Here is a 27777-nt window from a genome sequence, read left to right as displayed (position 1 = left end):
AATGTTTAAGTACATTATAAGATTTCAGTTAAAATATATTAACACATCAAATAATTTCTTAACAATGACATCGATATGTTTAAGACATTTTACACCTTCTACACATCCAGTTGAATAAACATTAATTAATACTAATTTCCATCAGCTGCGTCATCGCTCGTCAGTTTCTTCATTGAGCGGCTCATCATTTCGTAACCCGACCGTAAACGAACAATTTTGAATTTTGAATAGATTGCCAAAAAAACAAAGCCAATTGTGTAGTAAACGTTTTTTATTTTACATTTTTATAACCGTGAAATAGATAACACATAATATCTTGCATTGTACTTTAAAAATATGTTATAAATCAATTTAATGATTTTGATCAGTAAACCCTCTACTAACACAAACCAACCAAATTTTGAGGAACTTTAATTTTCCAAGACAAATAACGAATTACGATAAAAAAACTATTCTTTCCAGATACTATTTTTTGGAAGGGTTTACTGATTTTCGAAATAAAAAAGACTCGTGTTATGTCAGGTACAAGAATACCGCATTACCTTAAAACAATAATAGTTGAACAGTACAGTATATAGAAATATTTTTAATAAAAAAAATACTTATAAAAAAAAATAGATATAATTTTTGATCTTATTTATTACAATATCTTAATTGGCCGAATTCTGTGCGTGATAATTTTTTCCAAAAATATGTATCTCATTATTTTCAAGTAAGGGTTTACACTTTTTTTTTCAATTGTATAGAAATAGTCATATTTGTAATATTTATATTATAGTCAAACACTTAAAAAAATTAAGAGCACCGAAATGGTAGACTCTCACCATAAAATTTACCCTGTTAAGTTATAGTTAACCATATACATAGAAAAAAATATTCCACATTTATTGTGTACGTTGCAAAAAATCTCGATGATTGAGATAATCATTATAATACAATAAAAAAAAGCTTGTTTTCCGTTTACGGTAACAATCAAAACAGCACCTTTTCAATCGTAAATTTTATACGTTAACATCATCTATATTTAAGATTTTAAAACATTAATACTAATCTTATACAATAATTGGTAACACAATACGGAATGTTTAATAGCAGCTCAACGTTTAAATTTGGTACAAGCCAACAGACTTGAGTAAATGCTGAGTCAGATTCAGATGAAACAATATGTGCCACTAAATAAACTAATTATATATTTTATAAGTAAATAATTAACGCCGTCAATATTATTAAAAAAATAATAACATCCTTCAAGTTTCAATCCCATGACTTATTTATCACAAAGGCCAAGGGATACTATTACCTTTTTCTTTTCTTAGAACAACTTTTTAACTAGATTAACTCCCAAAAAGGAATATGTAGAATATTTATATTCTTACATTAATTATATATTTTTAAAATCACCTGTGGAATTTTAATATTTTATATAAATCCATTCTAGAGAGACGTATATTTTTAATATTAAAATCGAAGCTCGACTTACTTCAAGGCCGAAAGTTTTAAGACTAGCAATGGACCACTTTCATGCTATGTCTTAAAAATATATTTTAATATTTCATAAAAAAATTTCATCAATATTTATATAAAAATAATTGAAAATTCTTTCAGCATGTAAGAGACCACTAAATGAAAATACATTAAAGCAACTCAAACAATATTAATCCAAGTCCACTACAATTTTTCGTGAAAAATACGTTAATTTTTTAATATAAACAGTTTTTCAATACTACATTTGTTCATAAAATAAATTACAGACAGAGAATTAAATATTTATTTGGTCGCTTACTTTTCTATTCAGTTCCTTGCTCTCTGTAATTGTTTCAATTTTTTTTCATACTCAAACTTAGCACTTTTTAAAATTAAAATTATATAAAAAAAGTTAAACTTACCCAATAATTAAAACACAACACACATGGAAATAATTAAGTTAAACCTGTATCTCTTTACATCCTTGATTTTACCAGGGGATATCCCACATGCATTGCACAGTAAAAAAAAATGGCACATGAAAGCCATTCAACATAATGAGATCATAATATAGATAAAAAAAATTGTGACAAAAAAAATCTGGCACTGAGTCTCCTCTTCATATTTTCTTCTCAAGCAGCTGCCTTTATTATCTCGTCCGAAAGCAAACTAGCGCGACTAACTTGAGTGCGATACACGCCAGGGTTCACAACACAATAGCTGAAATAGAATAAAATTCTTATTAATTATGTACATGTACATAAATAATTCAAATAGAAAGTTATTTAATAATGGTAAGATTAGTAAATTAGGATATAGACGGAAGCTCCAGAACGATTGAATATTAGCGGGGCAACTAAACGAGTTTCTTTTCTTCTTTTTTCACGTCTAAGCAGTATTGCAATGCAACAAAGTTTATAACAACGCAAGGTATACACATGTAGCCAACGTTTTTCATTAAAAATCGTAATTTTTAAACTTTTTAAGTTTTAAAGTAATTGCTAAATTAACGATCAAATAATAAGTAATTTTGTTTTATTGCTCTTATCTATATATACTATTTCTAACAGTTAAACTAGCTGTAATAAATAGTCAATATTAACCCTCTATTTTACGCTGTGTTTTAAATGGTCTTTAAATTACAAATGACGCATAAGTGAGTCAACAGCTTTTAACGAATTTTACAGTGAATCAGCAGATGGTAATGTGTTAACAAAATATATGAAGACTATATAAGTTTTAATATCCCCTAGATTTTCTTGCTCTACAACAGCCAGAAGATGTAGAACCAGAAAGTAAAGAATATGCTGACATCACTTTTCTATAAGAGCCAAAAATATAATTTACAGCAATATTGTGTCAATTTCATAATTAACATGTGTGACTTTCGGTGATGAGCAAATGTTGATATATTCAAGTACCTGCAAAAAATTTAAGTTAGACATAAAATCATTTATCTTATTTTACTAAAAAAAGACATGCATGCTCTTCTTAAAAATATCGTTATCATATAGTCAATCTAAGAAGTCAACGCTCATCATCGTTGTGTTGGAAATAAGGGTGTGTGTACGCATGCGTGCACACGTATACAGTTTTCCGCGAATTTGTTTACACCGATATAAGAACGTTACCAATACTAAATCAGCGCTGGCTTGAGAATAGAGGACCATACGTTGGAAATTAAATTAAAAATTATAATGTATCGGGCTTTCCTTAATTAAATATATCTTAAACAAATATTAAATATTCACATCCTGTCACGTACAACCCATTAATTATGTTTTAGATGTCGCTGCCCTTATATTTATTATTTAAATGTATCTCAAAATTCCCCGTAGGTATTATGACCATATCCTGTCCCTGCAATATTTGTTTGTGTATTTTAAATTAGGTCAAACTCAAAAATGAAGTTTGGTAATATTTAGGGTTTTATAAAACAATACGTAGGTAAGTAAAAACATAAGTTTAAATGCAAATAGCTTCAAACAATTAGTGTTATAAAGAAGATTTTGAGTTAAATATGTATATAAATAAACAAAATAAGTAAGAAAGTAATATTTTACATTTTCCTCAACAAACTAAATTAAAAAAGGAAAAATAAATTGAACGTGTAATTTCACATGGTCACCCTATTATATTTCTCACCAATACTGTGTTGATGAGCGTCCACATCTTGGATCGACTGTACATACATATTGGTTAATATGTTCCTGCTTTGGTGTCTTCGTTTATGAGTTTAAATCAAAGGAAAGCTTTAAAAAATCAAAACACTGCTCTATTATCCTGTGCATTCTCGTATATGGTTTAAAGAGCAGTAAAAAATCAGGCATGCAATACGAAAGCAATAGCTAAAAATGGGCGCCGCACGTACAACATACAATTGCCATATAAGTCAAATTACAATGTGAGACTTTTTGAGAATAAAGTCAAATATATTTGAATATTAATAAAAGCAAGTTGTAAATAAAACTTTTAAGGACAATAAATAGTAAAACAAAAAAAAAACGAGACCATCATTATTGGATTTAAGATCGTTCGCATATAAAATAAAATGGACAGTACCGAGGATGACGTTTAATGAAAATATATGGTTGATATATCCAAAGACGATAACATAAGTGAAGAAGAATCTAGTTCTGAGGATGTTGTAGCTGTATGCAAATGTACGTGGCAAAATCAAAACGATGTACATGGCAAAACCTTAAATTAATTAATTAGTATATTAAAAATAATATATGGTTTTCAATAATAAAAAACCAAGTTGAGCAATAAATTTTATCTTTCCTTTATATATTACAATTTTTCTTATTATTTCTTAGACAATAGTATTAGACTGCATATGCAACCATTTTTTTTATATCTAAAAATATAATATTTTCGTCATAATAAAAACATATTCCGTTGTCACCTTTTTACATCTGACACAAATTAGGTTAGATCTTTTTATGTCCTTCATTTTGGGAACTGCATACAATACATCTAAAATTACGACAAGGTAATTTTTTCAACCCTCTTAATTCTATTGGGGTAGCATCTGTGGTTGATATTTTATTTGTAACCATTCCCGCTCAATTTTTTAAATTATACTTTATGTAAATTGAAGATGTAGACTATATTTACTACCCAGGTTTATTTTGTAAATGATATAAGCATTTAGGATTATACAGGAAAAAATGTTAAAGGTTACTTTTTTCAATATTTTTGAGTTTTTCCCTCATCAAGATACATCTACACCTCCCATGTATTTATTGTAATAAAAATTGCTTTGCATATCAATTAATGTTTTATACCAGACGATTCAAAAAATAAAGAGGTTGACTGATATGTATCGAAATTCTCCTGAACTACATTGAACCTGGAAAGTGTATTTGAGTCAATTTCTTTACTTTCTGAATTTTCTGATGTAACATGTCGAAACATGTAACCGCTCAACGCGAGCGCGCCTCTGGCAATTTCGACACATGCACTCAAATGGTTAATATATACAGCAAAACTGGATTTATAAATAGGAAATAATTTAAATAGATTTTGACACATAAAATAAAAAGGGGCACTCATTTATAACACTCACTACATCGTTAGTTTTTTTCTTTATAAAATACCCTTTTTTGTCATCTTTAATAATAAAATAATTGTCTCTGTAAAACAATAATAAGAACGGTAAGAGATCTATATAAACTTTTCAAAAACATGGAACAATATAAAGACAGTATTTTGTAGATATTTGAAATCAATAAATACATAATATATTATATTAAGTTTCTCACCTTTCAGACTTTCCATCTTCTTTTATGAAGTAAAAAGTCGAATAATGTTCCATAGGTCTGAAAGGTAGATGGTTATTTATTCAACAACACAAGTGTCACAGCATGCTTTTGTCATTAAGCAATTTAATCACATATCAATTTAAAGGTGGGTCAAATGAAAACATTAAAAGTCCGATAAAAATTTAAAGCACCATTGTCCTGTACAGTGATGGCTGTGTTATATAGTTTGAAGTGATCGACAAGTGGCGGCACGAATCAAGCAAGCAGCACTAAAGCGCTACAGTAGCACTTTAACATAACCGCCTCACTTGCAACATGCACTAAAATGGGGCAGTGTGTCACTCCAGCAGTTCGCCCATGGATTACCTTTTTAACACTCAATTGACGAGTCAAGCAGTCCCTACTTGTTAAGCTGATGGTCATCCACGGGGTTGATAGAACCTACCATTTTTGACCTTTAATATTTAACTATCTACCAGCAAAAACTAAAGCATATAGTGCTGCCTTTACATTAGCTGTTGAGTACTGAAATTCAAGATGCTATTTAATTTCTTTGTAAATATTTTTTTTATATGTAAACTAATTAGGTTTCAATTACTTAGACTTGGAGAACAATAATTTAGACTTACTGTGAGGACAACGATTTTTGTCAACCGAAGAAACTGTAGCAGCCATAAGAGTATTTTACGGACCAAGACGAAGAATTTTATCAAATGGGACCATTTCATTAGAGCATTGTTAAACTAAGTATAGATACTTACAAGAGTTGTTAAAAGATGTTAAAAGAGTATAAAAGTTTTTAATCTACCCTCGTATATTGATTGAAATATTCAATATACAGTCGACACCCCAATAACACGCGACATGCTATTTGGGTGCCCATCACTTTATGTGTGAGCGAGCCAAAGGGTGAATATCTCACTACACGCGCCCGATTCGTATGTACATATTGCAAAAAATATTTATTTTCTAGTCCCCTAACTACATATTATATTATATTCATATTTTCTAGTCCCCTAACTACACGCACCCAAATAATACGTTCCCAATTTACCATGTTATTGGGGATCTACTGTATTGCAAAATAAAAAACAATTTTCATTTGACTCATCCTTGTATATATATCGTAGATCTGGAATTTAAAAAAATGAAAATGTATAAAAAAAAATATAAAGTGAGGTTGCAAACTAAAATGTTGTACCATGATTTAGGTGGGTGTGGACTATACAAAACTTTAATGTAGTGGAAAACATTGACATAGAAGACAGAGAAGATTTACCTAAGGTCCTCTTTTGCCCGAACATGTCCTCTTTTTAAGTACTTTATGTTAATTGAGTTGCCAGATTTTCAATTTTTTTAGATTCGAAATCAGATGTAACTAATATTTTCATTAGAGAGCCTAGTTAATCATATAACCATTAGCAAACAAAAAATATATTAGAATTTGATGCAGTGGATATCTGCTGGCATTGTCCAATACAAGTTTCTCAACAAAGGCCAAGCAATTACAGCTGATATGCAACTGGAACGTGTAAAGGATATTTTACATTAGAAACCAGGACTACTTTATGGAAAGAAAGTGGTATTCTAATGATTATGTTAATGAATAAATGAAACTATTTCTGTAAAATCCTGTACATTAAAAGACGAAACAATTTTACAATGTTGATTGATTATTAGCTTCTAAAAACACGTTTTATTTATTTTATTGGGAAAGGATCCTATATTGTGATTATGTTAATCAATGAAATTATTTCGGAAAAATTCTACTTTTGTTTAATGTTTAATGCACAAAACCGGACAAACTTTTATTGTTACCTGTTATTTTCATTAGAGGACTTATTTATTTAGCTCAAAAGTCGAACTAGTCAAATGTCGGGACTTTAGTTCGAACTTTTAATTTTATTGTCTAGTAACTCTAGAAAAACGCACTTATTATAGTGCAAGGGTCCAGTGCTCAACTTTTAGTTTGGATTAGATCCAGAGGTCTCTTAAAAATTAAAAAGCTTCATAGCCTACAAAAATCTATGAACAAATCCAAAAATCAATATAAAAAACAGTGGGAAACCACTACACTCAATTGTTATGCAAAAATCATGTCTAGGTATTTAAAACAAAAAACGGCGAAAAATGATAGGAAGTATGTTAGGTATGAAGAATGAGTATGTAAGTAACTTACATTAGACCGCGTTCCAACAATCGTTTCTTGGTTGCTGGTTTGATAACCGGCTTGTTGTTATAGCTGTGCTTTCCACGGCCCGTTATAATAAACAGCGTCTCGCTCTTAAGATTCTTCTCACGCAACTCCATTATATGCTTGTCGATGAATATGTCTAGCAAATGCATTGCTTCTTGCAAGTGAAGCGTATGCAGGTTGATTGTTTTCTTGTCATTGCTATTGCTGAAATTGAGCTAAAGAAGAAAATTAGATAATTTATTATATATGACAATTCTTATCCTTCACATTTAACTATGGAAAAATGTAATAAGCAGTAATGAATAGGTACAAAATCCACGAACAGTCCAAAAAATGTCACTTTGGTAGACACCTACATATACATATGTACCAGGCGCAGACGGTGAGATAATTTCCCTCTCGATCGCTTGCGTGTTAAGTGACGAGAGTGAGTGAGAGATAAGAGCATGAGGTCAGCATGCCCTTATCTCTCATTCACTCTCGTTATTTAACGCGCAAGCAGTCAAGAGGGAAAGTATTTCACCGCCCGTCACTGATATGTACATATATACTGATATTTATAAACCTTTGCCATTAGCTGGCCACACACGGGCGGATCTGCCCGCAGGATTTGTCTGGATGGATGTCTGACGGACAAATCCGCCAGTGTGTGGTGTTAAAACTCTCGGACAGATCCGTCTGTTGTCTGTCCGTTGTCCGTGCTCAAAACGAACGGATCGGACACGGACAAGCAGATCTGAGCAGAGATCGCGCTCGCGTAAATGACCGTTTACTGTTTTTTGTTAAAATTTGTCCCTAAAATAATTTTATGACCCGGGCCTTTATTAATTTGCGAAAAGTTGCCGCCAACGTCTAAATTTTTTTAAAGTTTTATTACTTTATGACCCATTTCTACCACATCACTATACAATAGAAAAAAGAATATAAATTTAAGATGCACTTAGAGACTCTAAATACGTAAATATTACATACATTAACCACTTCACCCTTTTACACGCACGGGCGCGTTCAAAATGTTTTTGGCGTTAGACGCATACACGCACGGGCGCGTGTGAACTCTATATTAAAAAAAAATCGTTCTGCATAATACCTTGCGTTACTACGCATTCTCTCATATGTGCGTTTGTATCGAAGACATTTGATCCTCATAAATTAAATTTAAAAAATGACACTTTACGACAGGGGTGGCCAACCCGCGGCTTGCTTTGAACATTTTTATTTATATATTTTTTATATTTCATTTTTAGTATTATATATTTTTTTACAATTAACGTTTAGTATCATTATTATTATATTATCTATGTTTACATGTAAGAATAATACTAAACACAATAATAATAACTCATTACGTTTTAATTTTTCACTCCAAAAAATGTCTATAGTGTATCAAAATCTAATATGGGGATATATAATTTTATATGTGGCTCGCATTTCCGTTATGATGCATTTCCAAAGTGATAGCAAGATCATTTGGGTTGGCTACCCCTGCTTTACGATGCTAGTATTTTTTTACACGTTTCTATCTATGCATTCTCTCACATGTGCATTTATATTGAAGACATTTACCCCTCATAAATCAAATAAAAAACTGACACTTTATGATGCTAGTATTTATTTTACACGATCAGGTTGCTTTCATTTAGATTGCTTTCATTTCACCCACTTCCATGGAATGCGGAAATTATCAGACAATTCGAATATATTTACTTTATTTCTGGATGTCATCATAAATTAGGTAACAAAACAGAAACCATAAGTTTCAAATATTTTCTCAGAAGATCTATTCATTCAGAACTGCGTATTATAACCAGATGGTAAAATATATTCGTGTAAAATCCACAAAAATCAGAACCAAAATTTAGTTTGTTTGACGCGAATGGGGAAAAAATTAGAAGAGACGCGCAATTCCATTGTCCAGAATGCATGGTTGCTTTATGCGTTACACATTGTTTCAAAAATCACCATACTGTATTATAAGGTATTTTTTTTTTATTTGACAACAATCATTACGTAACATACACACATACATATGTATTTCTATGTAATGTTTAGAGTTTGGATGAAAAGAAACAGCAAAGGAGGCAACTTAAAATTTTTATTAATTTAAAAAAAAAAAATTTTAAAAGTGTAATAATAATAATAATTATGAATAAATAATTTTAAACTGATTTTTTTCATCATTCTCATAACACATCACATAATAAATCGCAATAAAAAAAGGTGATTATTTTTGACCATTTTTTTAAAATAAACCCGAGGATGAAGTGGTTAATACATAATAAAAAATATAATTTTAATTATATTAAAATTAAAGTTATTATCATTATTGAAAATGTATGAAGAGATCAAGGTATATATATGTATGTATATATTATTAATATTAATAAATGTCATTTAAATTTAGAATTTACTTTAAGCACTTTATAATTTTAACTTTTCTTCTACAATATCTACCGAGCTCAGTCAGACAGATCCGAGCTCGTACATTTTGCATCTGTGGCCAAGCCCGGACAAATCCGTCAGATGTCCGACGGGCAGATCCGTACGTGTGTGCTTAGCTATTATAGTACGGCACTCATTAAAATTAAATCTCACTAAAATATATTGTACTCATATTATGATATAATTCAAACAAATATGTCAAGTTTTAATTTATTGACTAAATAATTCCAGTATAAAAATGGGACTAAAACTTGTCTTCAATGCAAAAATAGCAACTTGCAACTGTGACAAGAAGAAAAACTAAATTAATGCTTTGTCTGTTAAAAAAATATGAGACTGTGATCCAAATTATGCTAGATAAGTTTTGCGATAGTTTCAAGGCAGGCCTAAAAATTTGAAACCCATATTAAACTTGTCCTTATGATTTTTTCAGGGCGAGGCGCTTCACTTTGATGCCACAAGAGCTATAAATGCTGGTTTAATTTTTTTTTGAGGTAGTCCTCGGGTTACGTTGATTCGACTTACGAACATGACTTTAATATCTGTATAAATCGTAAATCAAATAGAGTGCTAATTGTTTAGTACCACTGACGATTTTTGTAAAATTAGGCATTCTAAATTAAAATAAGATACTGATTGACAACTTCTTCAAATTTTGTGTTTAAATATGCACTCGATAAGAAGTTATAATTCTTTTGTAAGCGGAATGTTTTTTCAAAAAATTGCGAATTTGTACACTTATATTCAGAGTTAACAAATAAAATACTTTCAAATATATATGTTCTAACTCAATTAAATCAAAGCGACAATACAAAAGTACACAAAATATAAAATAAAAAATTGGATTATGTCAAGTTTACTGGAGAATACTATGCGAGAAGACTTAAATCACTTTTAGCTGTTAGTGAAGCCCTGCTTACTGTATTTCACGGTTCCGTGAATAAACATAAACACAATAAAACACAACATGTCGAATCAGAACTGTGACAAAACAGAACAAGTTAAAAAAAAACAGATTTATAATTAATTTTATATTGGCAACAAATTATTTGATAAGCGAATAATTCCATAAATGATCAGTCAAAAAATAAAAAAGTGATCAATATTAAATAATAAAATTGAACAGTAAAATAAAATAAATCGTCAAAGGGCACTGGTTGCAAAATAGCTATGGCATATAATAACTATTGGAATAGGAAGGCACCGAAGACAATTGAGCAAAAATTTTTGTGAAACTATTAAGCAGAACATTGCCACTATTTCATCGCATATCATGCAATTTTTTTTAATACTTTTAGAAAAATACATACCTGGAAAACCCTACTTGCAGCCGAAGCATTAGCCTTTTCAATTTTGTTGGTATGCAAAGAAGCAATGTTCGAATAATACAAAGCTGCTTGATGCATGCCCTTAGCTATACATTCCCTGGCTTTATTATAGTTTTGATTGCGAATTTTAAGATGATATCGGGCTTGTTCCCTATAAATTATATGATTCATCATGTATTTTATGAACTGACACTGTTGGCAAAAAAATATTTTATATAATTACCTGTATGCCTCGATCGACGCTTTGATCTGCTCCTCGTCAAGCTTTTCACTGTGTTCGTCATCGTCGGAATCCACGTTAATAGTAACCTGAATTAATCAAAAATAAGAATGGAAAACAATACTTGGTAACAATTTAAATTGCCAATCGTTACCATTTCCGTAGCTTTTTTAGCTCGATCCAGCAAGTTTTGTTCTTGTGTTATTAGAATCTGCTTCATTGTCTCATCGTCGATAGACGAAGCTACTTCTCGCGATATTTTACCAGTCGAAACTAGGAGCGCCTGGTAAATTAAATGGAATCATCATAAATATACAAGTAAAAAATCGTACACTCAAGAAACTCCACTTACCTCTAGAGTAATCGAAAAATTGTTATGATAAGCATGATAAATTTCTATTAGAGTGTTCCTTTCGATCTCTGGAAACATTTCAACAAGTTTCTGGTGAGTTAATTTTGTTGCCAAATCTGTCGGTTGTTCAGGTTGATCAATTTGATCTGAATCATAATAGGCCCATGCCAACTCCATGTCCATAATCGCTTGAATGTTGGGAGTCTTGTTTACTAATGATTCAGAATCCTTTTGGCATTCTAAAGCTTGCAATTGCCTAAAATTTTAGATAATATTGGGTAAGATCATGAGCGTGAAAAATAATTCACGCTGTATTATGGATTGCACATTTGATTTGATGCTTCTAAGAATATTTTATTGTATCGTATTCAATTCTTAATTGAGTAAATTGGCCTTAAGGTTAGCTGTCCATGATATTAACTAATAATATCTATGAGGTCTGATGAAAAGGTATTCGATCTTATTGTTTGGGGGTCTAGCGTGACATACAACCTTAAATCTTGTGTTTTTTGACACAGTGGAGACCTTCAGTCGCTTTCAGGCTATTGACTTGTTTGTCACCAAAATGATAAAAACGTCGGTAAAGCGAAAAAACTACAGACCCTCATCCAGCAGAAATGCAGTCTATGATAGATTATAAAATAACGGAAAGAATGAGAAGTTCAATTTCGATCTTAACATTTCTTATGATCACTAATCCTTTCACTACCCAGAAAAAAATCAAGAGCAAAGCAAATGAAGATTATAAAAAACGCATTAGAAGCATCGCTAGGGAGAGTATTAACTTATTCAATTAGAAAGAACCTATTTATTTTTCAATTAGATACAATAAGCTCGTTTTTCTTTCTGGCCTAAGATCAGATACTCTTGATCAGTATATTTATAAGTATATTATTTTTATCAAATAGTGTGCCAGAAATAAAAAAAAAACATCAACACACAAATATACACATGTATAAAATAAGTTTGATGGAAAAATACTTACCCGTCAAGTTTTTAAAAAATTCAGTTAGTACTGGATTAAATAGATTTTTGCAAATAAAATAATATAAAAATTACACTATAAACAAAATTAAACTTTTTTGTCACAAAAATAAAATAATACTCGCTGATTCACAATATTATTTACCATTTTGGGTCGCCAACGCCAACTAGAAGATTAGACGAATCTAAGAAATCAATCCAATCCAATCAATCCGTGGTAAAACCAAAATTTCAATAAAGTTTTACGTTAAGTTTTTAACACAAAGCAGATAGCCGAAGTCAGTGAATGAATAATGGCTTTTTTTCTATTCAACTATTATAAATTATAAAATGTTTTATGAATCATTGTATATTATAATTAGAGTGCATATTATAATTAGAATTTTGCATATACATCGAGTTCTCTAATCTTTGTGGCAAAAAATCTTGTTGTACAGTTTTATTTTTACTAAATTTAAATTGACAGGACTGGGTGTATATGGTATACTTTTACATTTAGGAGTTGAACAGATAACCTCTCGAAAATTTTAACATTCAATATTAAAATACGCATTTCTAAATAAGTGCATCCATAATTACAACATAAATAAAACAGACAAACTATGAGTACAAAGAAGAAGTAATAAATAATATACTTACATTGCTAATTCTTCATCCTCCTTCATTAAGGTATCCAATTGTTTCTTTTGGTTATTGATCGATTCCATCCAAAGAGCGTATATCTGATTTACCATTGATATCGGCATGTTTATGACGGGTTTAAAGTTTTCAGTGATCATTGGGCTCAAACCGAATATTTCCTCGATTTGATTGAGGCAATCAAACCCCAAATTAAACTCGACAGTCTCCTCTACTTCATCCGAACTTTCACTGCTTGACCGTTGACGATCAAAATGCATCTCTTCCGCTGAATTTCCGTTAATCATCTCAGCATTTGTCCCTTCCGCTGGTTTTCCATGAATCTTCTGCTTCAACTTCAAGCAATGTTCAGAGTACATTTCTTCGCCAAAGTCAAAGTTTGACTCAATCTGCTTCTTGAGCATGGTAGCATCTTCAGAAGTCACTTTGTCTTTGTTTTTATCTTTAAAAACGGTTTTACTGTTCTTCCCTTTGGAGATGTTCGACGGTCCGGCGATTTGATAGTCTTCCTGATACTGCGGCGTCTCACCGTTCTCTTTTTGGGAAACGTTTGAAACGTTCAACTCGGTATTTGTGTCCATTAGGAGATCAGCTGCCCAATTGACGTTTCCGCCACACTTGTTGAGAAAGTGATTCATATATTCGAGAGGTATATTTTCAAATATTGAGGAACACTCATTAAGAAGCTGCATTTGAGTGTTCCCGTTAGATGAGCTTGTCGCTATGTCTTCGGGATTAACGGTGATGCCTTTGTCAAGCATCAGTTTTGATCGTACTATATTAGGAACATTGTCCAAAGCTTTTTTCTCAAATATGTCTCTGTTTTCTCCAGTCAAAATTTTATAAAACACTTCATCTGTGCTATTCATCAAATTCTCTATGTTTTCTGTCATCGTACAATTTTCAGCTACACTTTTAGGGACGCATTCGATAGAAATCATTTCAGTGTCATTTGTGTTCTGAGGGTTCCAACGGTGATCGATCGGCTCCCAATCAACAAGATTTATAGACTCTGCAGCCAAGGATGATTTGAGCCCGAATTTGTAATCGGTCCTCTGCGGCTTTGGTTTGTTATCCTTAGATGTTTTAACAACTTCCCAAGTGTCCAACAAAGAGTCGTTGGAGACCGGGCTTTCTTGAACTCCAGGATCTCTAGGTTGATCACCGTTTAATTCAGCGATACTAATCAAATTACTACCAGCTCCCCATGACGAGCCTGTCGTATTAGTCAAAGAGTTAGAGAGTGGACCATTCACAGTCTCAGCTGATTTTTTCTCGGAATTGTCAGCTCGAACGACAGGCGGTAAATTACATAAACGCGGAGGCTGCATCTTAGGGTCATAACAAATGCCGAGGATACTCAATAGATTTTTTCCATTTAAATTGCCAGGAAATTGATATTTATCCACCATTTGCTTGATTTTCATAAGCGGCACTTTATGACAACTTTTGTTCACCAAAATATTTGGTTTCATTGCCCAATGAGTGGTAGAATGTAGCACTTCAATAATGTATCCATGTTTTACAGCGTATTCAGTATACCATTTCATTTCCCAAAGCTCCAAATTGGTGTTGTCCACAATGATTGGACTCAAACCACTTTCAATTGAATCTTTAACTCTTGTCTGGTTCCATGAGTGCGCGAAAGATATTTGAGTAACATCGTACACATATTTACCGTTTCTTTTGAAATAGTCATCCGTGCTGAAGATGAACATTGACGGAGGACTCATGTTCGTAGCCACTATAATGTTCCGGGCTAGAGTGGATTTACCACTGCCCGGTAGTCCTCTCATTAGGACCATCACCTTATAATTGTCTTTTATGTGATTTATTACAATGTTCTCATTTTTATTAAAAGCCATGTTTTGCATTTTTAAATACACTTAATGTGTAACAATATATTATTTTGTGTTGGTATTATGCGTTTTTTTCACTCAAGTCGATTGGATTTTTCATATTAGCGATGAACCGGCAAATAGGTTTCTAAAAAAAATAATAATAAAATAAATATTTGAAGACATAGGAGAAGGATCAAGTTAAAATAAAAACACAAATGCCAAAATACTAAAATACACATTCATTCATTCGTGACTGCGGAGCAAATGATGAAATACTATTTAACCAAGAGTAATTCAAACTTGGTTACCTTGTAGATATTTACTATGAACAAGAAGTATAAAACCACCTTTCACATTTATTAAAATTTTACTTCTATTTATTTTTTGTATAATTATAAATCCTAAATAAAAAAAATAATATAACAGAACAGTCTAAAACACCCAACTGACATTTTTATCTCATGATCTGTTAATGCTTCAGAAAAATATCATTTAATTCCAGCCCTTTTTATCAATATGCAATTTCAAGCTCATAAAAACCATCGTAATGTTCATAACAATTTATTGAAAAAATGTTTTTATCTATATATTAAATCAAAGACCCTTTCTCGCACTTTTGTACTTAAAGAGCGGATTTAATCCATCCGATTTCATCAACCGTTCGTGAGATATAATCATTTAAATATTGGTGTACTATTTTTGGATAACTTCATAAATGCTAAACTTTAGATCATGTTATTTAGTAGTATTATTAACAAAATAATTGCATAACAAATAAAAAATTAAGCGCAATTGATAGATAATTCAATTAATAGTGTCCCAATTCTTAAGTCAAATCTAATTTTAAGAACATTACTACAATGTTTTGGGTATAATCATAACAATATTTGATTATGGAAAAATGTTTCTACCACACGTAGAAAGATTTATTGAGGCCATCTATTATGTATTTGGTTACTGTGCGTTTTCCAAACCTCTTTCTTTTGTATAGTAATTATCAAATTTGAGTGACCACAGTTTGAAGTATGGTAAAGAGTGCAAAGAACGCCGAATGATAAGTTTGATGAGTCATGTGTTCAAGATATTTCTACATATAATTTATGACAGAACATACCGAAAAATTGACTACCAAATTAACGAAACAGTTTGATTTCCACCAAGGTTTGGGATCAAAAGAAGCCCTTTTTAGTATGCAGGTTTTGGTGCAAGGTTGTCGCGATTTTAGCATACATGTTCGTGACATTGAAAATGCTTTTGACAAAATCTAATATAGGATAATGATAAAAAAAAACTATAGGAATAGACAATACAGATCTCCAAATTATTGCAAAGCGAGAGTTAGAACCTATCATTGTATGATATCGAAATACACCGAGGAGTGAGACAAGGTTGTATTTTACCTGCTATTATTTTTAACATCTTAACAGGGAACATGTTTGACAAAGGGACAAGAATCTCACTAAATAAACTGTGATACGCCGATGAAACGGTGCTATTAGCGAATAGTCGATATGGACTGCAAACACTCATACGTAATGTGGCAGAAGCCTAAAATTAATTAATGGGACTAAAATATAGTTCGAACTCACACTCTAAGTTTATATCAAACAACAATCATGTTTTTTAGAATATTTTAGTCTTTTATAAATAATAATTCTCTGATCAAAAATAAGATCATGATAAATTATATAGAATAAAAAAAATATTGATATTTTAATTCATATTATGACTATCACAATTTTAGATATCAGATTACAGAAACACTGTTGTTTATCTTATAAAAAGAATTATTATTCATTGCTAAATTGACTAATTGTTATGCATCATATTACATAATTTATGATATTTGACTCGCGATATCCTGATAACCATATCATAATATAATAGCTATTAATACAAAAAAAGCTAAACATAATGCTTGTAACAAAACCAGAGAATATACTATATTAGCTGTATCATGTCTACTGTTTGATAAAATAAATTTATCGATGAATTCAAATTATTATATTTATAAAAAAATGACCTAATATTTTTTTGATTATTTAGTATCGCAATGATGTATTGTATTAAAATATAATACTCTTGTTTATCATTCCCCCCCCCCCTCGACGCTTACTGAGCAAAATAACTAAATCCCTGCAGATAAAGCTTTATTTTATCAAAACATTATTGAATGAATTTTTATTATTATTGATAATTTAGCAGATAGCGAAGTACTGTAGGCATTCATTCTTTTGTTCAGGACGTGCGGACACAGCTGTGTTGATTTCCGATATATCAGCATAATGCCAATACCAATAAATTTTATTGTGAATTAATTAATACTCATAAAAATAAACATTGCCAATCATTAGACTGAAGAGTGGTTGTGAAATAGATTGTAGATATGAAGAGTTATACTTCTAATATATAATATATACATTGGAATATATTTGATAGAGATAATTACTTGTATCGTTGATAACATTTGCAACCCTATATTTAAAACAATAAGACATTTCAAATTTTGAAAAACTATAATTATTATAATATACAGTACTGGGAGAAAAATGGCATGTCTGATGTATAAGTAATAAAATAATTAGGACAAACTCATGATCGGCTTGAGCATAAGGTCATTACATCACTGTAGTCTATTTTGACACCAGGACTCCATCCTTTAAGCAAAACGAGCTTAAGACTAAGCTGTGCCCCCCAGGAAAACGTCGAAGAATCAAAGAAACCCCTTGGAGTAAAAACCCATTAAACCAAAATCATGTGCATTTAAAAAACAACTCAAAGATTACACGATTGTGGTATAAACCCGACCGGTAAACATTTTCTTTATATAATATAAACATTAATAATTAATAACATTGGATATGATTAAACCTGGAGTGTAAAATTAATTATAAAAAATACCTCATACGATCCATACTGATATCTGTGTAATTGATCAATAATTTATGTTTTTAAAATAATATAAAGATAAGATATGTAATATTTTATATAGATCAACGTTTGGTAATTTTTTATCACACTAAGGAAAACAATATAATCTATTTTATAAATTTTCTAAAAAATGTTTATTTATCTAAAAAAAATCTCACAATAATAATACATTTTTATACCTTTTTCAGGCATGAGAGCAAAGTGACTAATTTTAGGAAATCAAAGAATTATAAAACTGAATTGAACGGTTATTCCAATAAAATTTATGTCCCCCTAATTCAGAAGACTCATATCACAAGTCCTAAAAAGTTACTTCTCTAGGAAATCTCCCATGTGAAGATATAGTAGAATTAGCCAAATCAGTATACCCATTTATGTAATTTTAGACGATTCTAACAGATCCTACTCTTATAATTAGCAACAAATTCATTAACCACAATTTAATGCTTGCTCAATTTTTGTATAATCCAAACGGGCCGGCCAAAAAATATTCAGCCACCCCAGGCTCTAAAAAAAGGTCATATTGGATTTTATTGTACATTTAGTAAAGTGATCAGATTTTGAAAACATCAAAGGAAAACCCTAAAAAATTGGCATATCGGAAATTTTTGTTTATTTACAGATCTTGCAAGAGCTAAAAAAAAGGTAAATGAACAAAAAATTTCAGTTGACCTTTTTTCCAGTTGATCGGCGCTGCTTATGATTATATAAACTTCCAACACCGTGTTAAATAGAATAAAATAGCGCCCTCCTTTTTTAATTCCTCGTAAATGTTCTATATAAAAAATGACATAAAAATAAGCATTAACTCTTCTTCGGCATGTCTATTTAACTAATTAAAAAAATACTGTAATAATTAATTACTAACAATAATTAGTATTCACTCAATACACGAAAGGTCGCCGTTTTCTTTAATAAAACTCCTTCGTAAAATAGCTATAACTTTTGAAAAAATCGCTCTAAATCTATGTTATTTTTGCGATGTACACAAAATAAGTATATGAAAATAATATTTAATTTTAAATATCGTGTTATTACGAATTTAAAAAAACTAATTGAGAATCAAAAAATACTTTAGTAATTAATTATTAACAATAAATAATAAATAGTATTTACTCAATACACGAATGATCACAGTTTTAAAATAAAACTCTTTCGTAAAATCACTAAAACTTCTAAAATGTTATTTTCGTGATGTACGCAAAACAAGTCAATGAATATGATATTTTTATAAAATATAATATTTAGTGTTATTGCGAATTTAAAAAATATTTGAGAATCAACTTCATTACTTCGAAAAAATCTGAAAACCTTTTATGGCCAAGGAACAATGTCAGACAAAGGTCAATAAAAATTTCAATATCAACTTTCAGTATCAAATAAATTAGTCAACGCCTCATAACGATAATATTGCAAGTGACACATAAGTGTGTCAGCAGCCTGATATGTGTTAATTTACAAAATAATATTTGCTCGAAATTCGCAAATTGGGCATCACAATTTGCGAATTTAAAACAAGCAAAATGGCAATAGATAATAAAAAACAAAGGCATTTTTTTATATATTACCAAATTAAAGGGCAATTAAAATTTTACGTGTTATCGGTAAAGGGATTAAAAATAATGATTTTTCTTTCTATTCAAAATGGCAACTGTTTAAAAGTTCAAAAATAAGAATAATAAAATTCTTCAAGGGTGAAATCTCCCCGATTTTTGCGGACAATGATAGAAGAAGATTTTAGTCGTAAAAATAAAAGTACGGAATGCAAAAATGTATCATTTAAAAAATAAAATAAGAATAATAAAATTATTCACGAGTGAAATCTATCCGATTCTTCCGGAAGAAATTTTTAACTACATTTCAAAAGAAATGCTAACTATTGCGCATGCTCATTGTCAGTTCAAAATATCGGCTGTATGTTACCTATTGCGCATGACCATTATTGATTTAAAATTAAGGCCGTTCAAAAATTAAAAGAACGTAGCTCTGTCACATTGGTTGTAGAGATATTAAAAAATAAAATAATGATAAAAAAATATTTTCTTTTCACACATAAGCCAAATTTATCACGATTCTTGGGTACAGGGACGATAAGAGTTTTAGAAGAATTTCGAAAGAAATGCTATCTATTGCGCATGATCATTATCGATTCAAAATGGCGGCTACATTAAATGCTATCTATTGCGCATGACCATTATCGATTAAAAATGGCGACTGTTTAAGAGTTCAAAAATATCGTAATTCTGTTAATATTGATCACAAAGAAAAAAGAAAAGAATGCGAAGATGTCTCATTTAAAAATAGAATAATAAAATTCTTTAATGGTGAAATCTCCCTGATTTTTGCGGACAATGATGGAAGGAGTAACTATTGCGCATGCTCATTATCAGTTCAAAATGTCGGCTGTATACTACCTATTGCGCATGACCATTATCGATTAAAAATAGCGACCGTTTGAAAATGAAAAAGGTCATAGGAAGGTTAATATTGTTCTTAGGAAAAAAAATAGAGTTCAAAAATTAAAAAAAAATATTTCTTTTTACACACATCTACCCAAATCTTGCGGCTGATGATGGAAGGAGTTTTAGTATGGACTTCGAAAGAATTTCTACCTATTGCGCATGAACATTATTGATTGAAAGTTCATAGCCTTATTCTTTTTGGTTTTGGAGAAAAAATATCGTGTTCATATAACTTTCATTTAAAAGTTGAAGAAATCTTTTCTTTTCACACACATCTACTAAATTTTGGCAGCCGATGATTGAATAATGTATCACTAATAAGAATAATCACTTCTTGCGTTTGGTGATTGAAGGAATTTCTAACTAATTTTTGATTTGAAATAGCGGCCGTATGAAAATGAAAAAGTTTTAGTTCCGCTAATATTGGTCTTATGTAGGATTACCGAAAATCACCTCAGATATTTTCGTTCGTTTCGAACAAAAATGTCTCGTAGAAGCAAAAAAAAAAAAGAATTGCTTCCCAGAATTTTTGTTCATTTAGGGATGCTGTGGGAGCTAAAAAATATTATGTCCGAAATTTTTGTTCAAAAATGTCTGAGGTGACCTTTTTTCTAGTCTTAGGGTAAAGAAATGGAGTTGAAAAATGTTTCATTTAAAAATAAAAATATCTTATCATTTTAGACATATCTACTCGATTGTTGCGGCCAGTGGCAACAAGTGTTTTAGCATGCGCTTCGTCAATATCGATTAAAAATGTGCGGCTGTTTCGAAAATTAACTAAGTCGTAGAAAATGTTAAATTTTTAAAATCTATTAGATGCTTGCGATCACATCGCAATAATGAAAAGAGTTTTTAGCTGGTTTTCAAAAGAAATGCTACCTATTGCGCATGATCAGTATCGATTTAAAATGGCAGCTGTTGGAAAATTTTAAAAATTAAAAAAAACTTTATTAACATTGGTCGTAGAGAAATAGTAAAGAAAGAAAATTAGTACACCCGCGAAATATAACCGATTCTCGCGATCAGAGCCGTTTTCTTGCGTAAAGATGAAATCAAGTGCAAGCCATTCATCATCGCAAAAGACACATGTAAACAATCTACCGCAATAGTAATCATTCAAGGAACAGACATGGTAAACATAAACAGAATTTAAGACATCCACATGCATTCGACCATACGCGCCAATTAAATTATAAATTATATGTAATACTAATTACGTGAAACATTAGATAATCGATTACGATTAAGTAATACGATATCGCTCGGCATAGCGTCGAGTAAACATCGAATTGGGAATAAAACAAAACAAAAACGCAATATGCGCATTAATTGTATACAAACAACCATATGTTAGGCTCTGGAAGGAGTTGAATGAAGGATTTTCGGTACTGGTCGTAGTTATGTATCGATAGATAATATCGCTAACCTTAAATCGACGCGGTCTCGATTCTGGACGTCCGATGCGAGAGGCAATTCGCCATCGGGCCGACCGCCCGGCGGAGCTCACGAACCGACCTGACAGACGTTGGCCGTAACAATGACTTACCCCGGCAGTATTGATTTACGATAATATTTACAGCCGTAAAATTTAATATCAAATAATCGGGAAAATTTTAACAAAATGTGGGGAATCAAATTTACATATTTATTTAGATTCAAAATACTGAAAAATGTGCTAGGTCAGCGAAATAATTTTAAATAACTAAATATAATTTACTAGGTATCCTATCACAAACCAATGACTCTTCTTTTTCCTTAAAACTAAATCTGTTTTCCAAACGGAATGTAAATTACAAATAAAACGAATAAAACTCGTCATCGCCGAAAAAGCGCCTTTCCGAAAGTAGACTTAATGGGTCAAACAAATAAAAATAGCTATTAGCAAAGTAAGAGGTACATGGTAGACGCTCAAGAAATTCTGACTTTAATGATGCTAGCATCTGTGTTATTAGAATTCGCGTTGCTACGCAACAACTACACGCTTGATAACTTCCGTCAAATGATAGCACGGATATGTTGGCAGTAGTGATGGATAAAATTGAGAATTTTGAACGGGACGAAAAAAACAATAAAAACAATAAAAAATGAAATTTTGGGAATTTATAGATCAAATTGTTTTTTTATTAAGAGGCTAAGAAATAATAAAACACTATGATAGATAACGTACTTAAACATAATAAAAACTCTAATAAAATTATTTGGCTAGCAAAAACCAAAAAATAATTTTATATCCATTTAAGAAAATATATTTTACATCTGAGATCGTTATGTCTGCCAACAGCGTATTCCGTCCAATCTTTGTGACCACCCAAATTAATCCAAAGCCTAACACAACTATGTTGACAGTATGCAAAATAGTTTACAACAACGTAGTATTCAACGTTCCATTACCAACACAAACCATTACATTTCCTATGTTTTATGTACATATAAATACTTTTAAAAATTATAGTATTAGGATATTATGTAAATATAAATAATAATTAAAAAATATTTCCTCTTGGGTATATAATTTCAAAAAATCTTTCAGTATCTTGGGAATATGAAATGCAAATTAATACGGCTGACAACCCTTAGCCTTGACCCATTACAGTGCACTTTCAATGCAACGCGTACAAAGTCCACGCGCAAGCGCAGATATAAAGTAAGAGAATCGATACGGATAACCTGATGTTCAATGGCACTTGGAAATTCGATCATTATATAAAAATATTGCTCTACCATTTGAAAAATGTGGGTAAATTATAAATAAGAACATTAAATGAAAATGATTCTGAAAATTATATGAATTTTAAAAAACTTGTTTATTTTCGACATATGTCCGGAGTTCAAATTTCAAATGCATCATGATTTTTCAATTTATTGCGTATCTGTAAATTTAGAATCAGTGTTTGCTTTTCCTATCTCACGAATGAAAATGTATGTATGTATGTATGTACATATATACATTGTCCGGTAAAGATTAAATTAGACTGATGCAAAGCTTCAAAATGTCAGCTACTAAGAAAACTATAAATAACATTACTTCGTTCAGTAATTCCTAGAAAAAGATATTAATATTGAAAAAATATTTTATAATAGATAATCAATAAAATTATAATTTTTTGCTAACACGCTGTCATATTTTAAATCAGATTTATAAAGACTTTTCTGTAATATTTACCTAGTATATATCTCGAAAGGGTTCGTTAATCAGCCTAATATGCAAATTTAAAATTTAAAATAAATAAAATATTTTACTTCCGTTAAATACTTAGTATTAAAGATAAAAGTGAAGAGGTTGAAAATCAGATGAAAATTATTTTTTTATACCTTTACATACTATGTAATTTATATGTACATTTTCATAATATCTTATACTTTTGTATATATGTATAATATTTTTACGATAAAAACGTAACTCAATTTGTCTGAATTGACATTTGTTTTTTGTTCGCGCATGCGCATGATCCTATTCTTGGCGTGTAAGGAGCAGTCGCGAAATATACCATACTATTTTCTGTCATTGACGTTTCAATACCTAGCTGTCAAACTTTCGTGTCGGCTATAGATTTAAAAATAGTCAAATACCTCTAAAAACTAATTATCAATCTAGTTTAAATCACTGCTATGTCATTTATACCTTTCGTAAAAGTCGGTAAGTCATTAAAATGTAATATGGTAACAAATTTTTGTGTTTACTCGAAAAAATCTAGTTCAATAACATTACCAGACGTACTCCTTTGAGGAGGATTGCTTATCTATAATTTTTGTTCTTCTTTGTCCTTAATTACACATTTCAAAAAAGATATTTTTGTTGAGCTCCCGTAGCAATTTCGACCCCTCAAAAAATTTCCGAAGATGGCCTTCGAATAAAATTATCGATAGGACCTTTTTTCGCTCTCGCAGCAATTTAACCTACTCAAACAAAAAATCTGAGATGGTTTTTGACTAATTTTTTTGTGTGAACCTTTTTTTTGCTCATCTTTAAAACCATAGTATCTAATGCCTACATTCAAGTGATTTTTAAATCGCCCAATCCAAATTTTCTCTATATGTTTTGCCTTTGTAGAACCAGACACTGTAAACGATGATGAAGTGCTTCAGACAGTGAATACAATAGAATGTTACATAAAGGTAAATAAATAATGCAAATATGTTGTCTTTTGAGTTTGACTTGAAATTTCGTGTTTTTTTTCAAGCATGAAGATATAAAAAGAGAATTTACCGACACCGTAAAATACACCAAAAATGAAGTTGGCGATGAATTTAAACTTGGTTATAAATATGTTTCTATGATGGTATAATATTATATTTTATTACTTTTGAAGTACTCGTTAATTTCTTTATTTTAGAATTGCCTGATATTAAAGATGTCATTAACCCAAGTATCACTATGGATATATCTTACCAACATTCAATCGATGATACGGAAACACAAGTAATATTCTAATTAAGTAAAATTATTAATGAAATAAAAATTATCTTACATTGTTATTTTTAGAATCGTAATAGAGATGAAAATGACAAATATTCATACGATGTTCCATTGATAACACCACTTATCGCATACCAAACGAATCTACTCACAAAAACCCACTGTTGCCAAATATGTGGAAAAGTATTCGAAAGAAAACGCGATCTCTCCCAGCACTTGAATGTTCATAGCAATTCTTATAATTTCGAATGTAGTAAGTGCGGTAAAGCATTCAAAACTAAAAGTTATCTTTCACAGCATATGATCGTTCATAGTGATTCGTATAATTTTAAATGTAACATTTGCGAAAAAGCGTTTAAAATTAAACATAATCTTCTACAGCATATGAAAGGTCATAGTCAATCCTACGACTGTGAATGTAATAAATGTGGTAAAGCTTTCAAAACTAGAATTTATCTCTCTCGGCATATGAAGACTCATATTGACACTTGTAACTTTGTATGTAACGATTGTGGTAAAGCGTTCAAAACTAGAACTACCCTTTCACGGCACATGCTCATTCACGGTGGCTCACGCGACTTTGAATGTAACATTTGTTGTAAAGCGTTTAAAACTAAAACTCACCTCACGCGACATATGAATGTTCATAGTGATTTTTACGACTTTCAATGCGGCAAATGTAATAAAACATTTAAAACTAGGAATAATCTTACACAGCACATGATCGTTCACGCCGATTCCTATAATTTTAAATGTACTGAGTGTGAGAAAGTGTTTAAAATTAAACATTGCCTTGTTCAGCATATGCAGACTCATAGCGACTCTTATATATGCAAATGCGACAAATGCGGTAAAGAGTTCAAAACAACTAATCACCTCTCACGTCACATGATAACTCACATTGATTTTTGTGTGTTTAATTGTAACGTTTGCAATAAAACATTTAAAACTAAAGGGACACTTGCACAGCATATGAACATTCATATTGATTCTGGTGAGTTTGAACGTGAAATATGCAATAAAACGTTCGAGACTAGAAATTATCTTTTGCAGCATAGCAAAATTCACAGCGATTGTTACGACTTTTCTTGTGATAATTGTGGTAAAGTGTTTAAAACTAAAGATCACCTTTCGCTGCATATGAGTCATATTCATAGTGATTCTTCTAACTTTAATTGTAAACAATGTGATAAAGTGTTTAAAACTAAATCTCACCTATCAAGACATATGAAATTTCACAGTGATTCATATCATTTTAAATGTAGCATATGTGATAAATTGTTCAAAGTTAAACAGATCCTATTGCGACATATGTTAATACATAAAAATTCTTATGACTATGTGTGTGATGAATGTGGTCGAGCATTCAAAACTAGAAGTAGCATTAAAAGGCACTTGAAAATTCATTATCAATGCCTCAGTTCAGTCTGATGTTTTAAAAATGTTTTACACTCTTAATTTATATCACCGACAAAGTTCACTTATCAGTAAATACTTACTTTCAATGCTCCACATTTTCGTTTTCCTTAGTATTTTTAATATTTTAGTTATGTGAATATACATTTATTCTAATTTGTAATTATTATTATAATAAAATAAATCAAACATATTTTTAAATCTATATTAAGTATTTCAATAATCCTTCCTTGTGATCTTTCCAAGAATCAGGTATACCTCCTACAATGTAGGACCTACATCTTAATTGTAAATCATAGAGAAAAGGAAACACTACGTTTTAGATGCTAGAAAAAGTTGCCTCATTCGAAAAAAAATGCTTTTTTTCTATCCCATTATCTCCCGTTGCCAAACTTTTTGTAGTTACTACCTATTTTAAAACAAGATTGTGCGGTAGTGTTAAAAGAGTAGCAGTAGCTGAATTTATAATAAAAGAAGCCAGAATTTTAAGTCACAAGCGATCTACATTTAATATATGGCTAACGTATCTTTACTCGTAATTTCAATAAGATGTTTGTTTTGATTTATTTAGGACCTGCCCAGTTAAAACTATTGTTATTGCCAAGATGATTTGGCAAAACCAAGTGCAAGCAAATACTCTTATATCGCTGAGATCCGTGCCATACGGACGAGCAAGCAGTAAACGTCCAATTGGCATGTTCTAAGCACTTTGATTATAACATATTCCAAATAAATCAGAACAAACATAATATAAATAGGCAGTTTTAATGTTTATGATGAACTTTATCTTAACGTTTCCCTGTATAATTTATAGGTATCGAAACGGGACTTTTACAGCAACGAAAATTATAATTTGTTCCGTTGAAGTTCGAGTAGCATTACCACACACTCGTGCGACTTCGCGAGGATCTCATATGCGCGCGCGCGCTCTCCGACATGGATGACGTCCACGTCCGCTTTGTAAACATGTAAACAACTTTGTAATTCAATGAAACATTATTGCAGCGGCTCAATCTGTGTCTAATTGTCACCCTTAACCATCCCGTCGCAAAAAACAAATGGAGGAAAAGGAGATGGTAGATGATTGCAATGCACCGTCCACTCCAGTGCCAGATTTAAGCGACGATGTTATTTTTCTATTGTAACCCCTGTGTGTGGCAAATAGGGAAAATTTCCTTAAATTCCTCTATCGTAACTTTGTTAATTTGCTAGATTTGCACCCAGGCATTGTGGGCCTTATTTTTATTATTAGGGTCCCAAATTCACAGCTCCGACTGAAGCAATTCCAAAAAGGAAAATGTTTGCTCCTGTGACCAC

The 27777-nt window shown here is 30.8% G+C and overlaps 2 protein-coding genes across 4 annotated transcripts; one reads left to right on the top strand and one right to left on the bottom strand.

Annotated features, from left to right (window-relative positions):
• Positions 1 to 253: 253 nt before the first annotated feature.
• LOC148230583 (uncharacterized) lies at positions 254 to 22166 on the bottom strand. Of its 2 annotated transcripts, XM_088195528.1 has the most exons (9): positions 22054 to 22166; positions 13394 to 15379; positions 11771 to 12026; positions 11573 to 11701; positions 11422 to 11507; positions 11181 to 11349; positions 7411 to 7643; positions 5232 to 5288; positions 1302 to 2184 (listed from the first exon to the last, which is right to left on the bottom strand). In XM_088195528.1, the coding sequence occupies exons 2-9, from the start codon at positions 15265 to 15267 to the stop codon at positions 2097 to 2099; spliced, it is 2892 nt and encodes a 963-aa protein (XP_088051654.1). In that variant the 5' UTR covers positions 15268 to 15379; positions 22054 to 22166; the 3' UTR covers positions 1302 to 2096. The 2 variants fall into 2 exon arrangements, with proteins under 2 accessions (XP_088051653.1, XP_088051654.1); XM_088195527.1 differs by lacking the exon at positions 5232 to 5288 and having other exon boundaries at positions 254 to 2184.
• Positions 22167 to 24101: 1935 nt separating this feature from the next.
• On the top strand, positions 24102 to 26717 carry LOC148230582 (uncharacterized). 2 transcript variants are annotated; one of them, XM_088194841.1, is made up of 5 exons: positions 24102 to 24264; positions 24679 to 24743; positions 24809 to 24884; positions 24962 to 25047; positions 25111 to 26717. In XM_088194841.1, exons 1-5 carry the CDS (start codon positions 24237 to 24239, stop codon positions 26473 to 26475), a joined length of 1620 nt encoding a protein of 539 aa, XP_088050967.1. In that variant the 5' UTR covers positions 24102 to 24236; the 3' UTR covers positions 26476 to 26717. The 2 variants fall into 2 exon arrangements, with proteins under 2 accessions (XP_088050967.1, XP_088050968.1); XM_088194842.1 differs by lacking the exon at positions 25111 to 26717 and having other exon boundaries at positions 24809 to 25069.
• Positions 26718 to 27777: the final 1060 nt, after the last annotated feature.

Source organism: Plectrocnemia conspersa, unplaced genomic scaffold (assembly GCF_051122295.1).
Source record: "Plectrocnemia conspersa isolate PC_06_02 unplaced genomic scaffold, ASM5112229v1 ptg000010l, whole genome shotgun sequence".
Lineage (NCBI taxonomy): Eukaryota > Metazoa > Arthropoda > Insecta > Trichoptera > Polycentropodidae > Plectrocnemia > Plectrocnemia conspersa.
This window is presented reverse-complemented; position numbering and strand designations above follow the sequence as displayed.

Excerpts from the sequence above, each read along its gene's own strand:
- LOC148230582 (XM_088194841.1), top strand. The coding sequence starts at position 24,237 with ATGTCATTTATACCTTTCGTAAAAGTCG. Across the intron at positions 24,744-24,808 it reads CAATAGAATGTTACATAAAG|CATGAAGATATAAAAAGAGA; the intron begins GTAAATAAATAA and ends TTTTTTTTCAAG. Across the intron at positions 24,885-24,961 it reads TGGCGATGAATTTAAACTTG|AATTGCCTGATATTAAAGAT; the intron begins GTTATAAATATG and ends TCTTTATTTTAG.
- LOC148230583 (XM_088195528.1), bottom strand. The coding sequence starts at position 15,267 with ATGCAAAACATGGCTTTTAATAAAAATGAGAACATTGTAATAAATCAC. Across the intron at positions 12,027-13,393 it reads GAGGATGAAGAATTAGCAAT|GCAATTGCAAGCTTTAGAAT; the intron begins GTAAGTATATTA and ends CTAAAATTTTAG. Across the intron at positions 11,702-11,770 it reads ATTTTTCGATTACTCTAGAG|GCGCTCCTAGTTTCGACTGG; the intron begins GTAAGTGGAGTT and ends TTAATTTACCAG.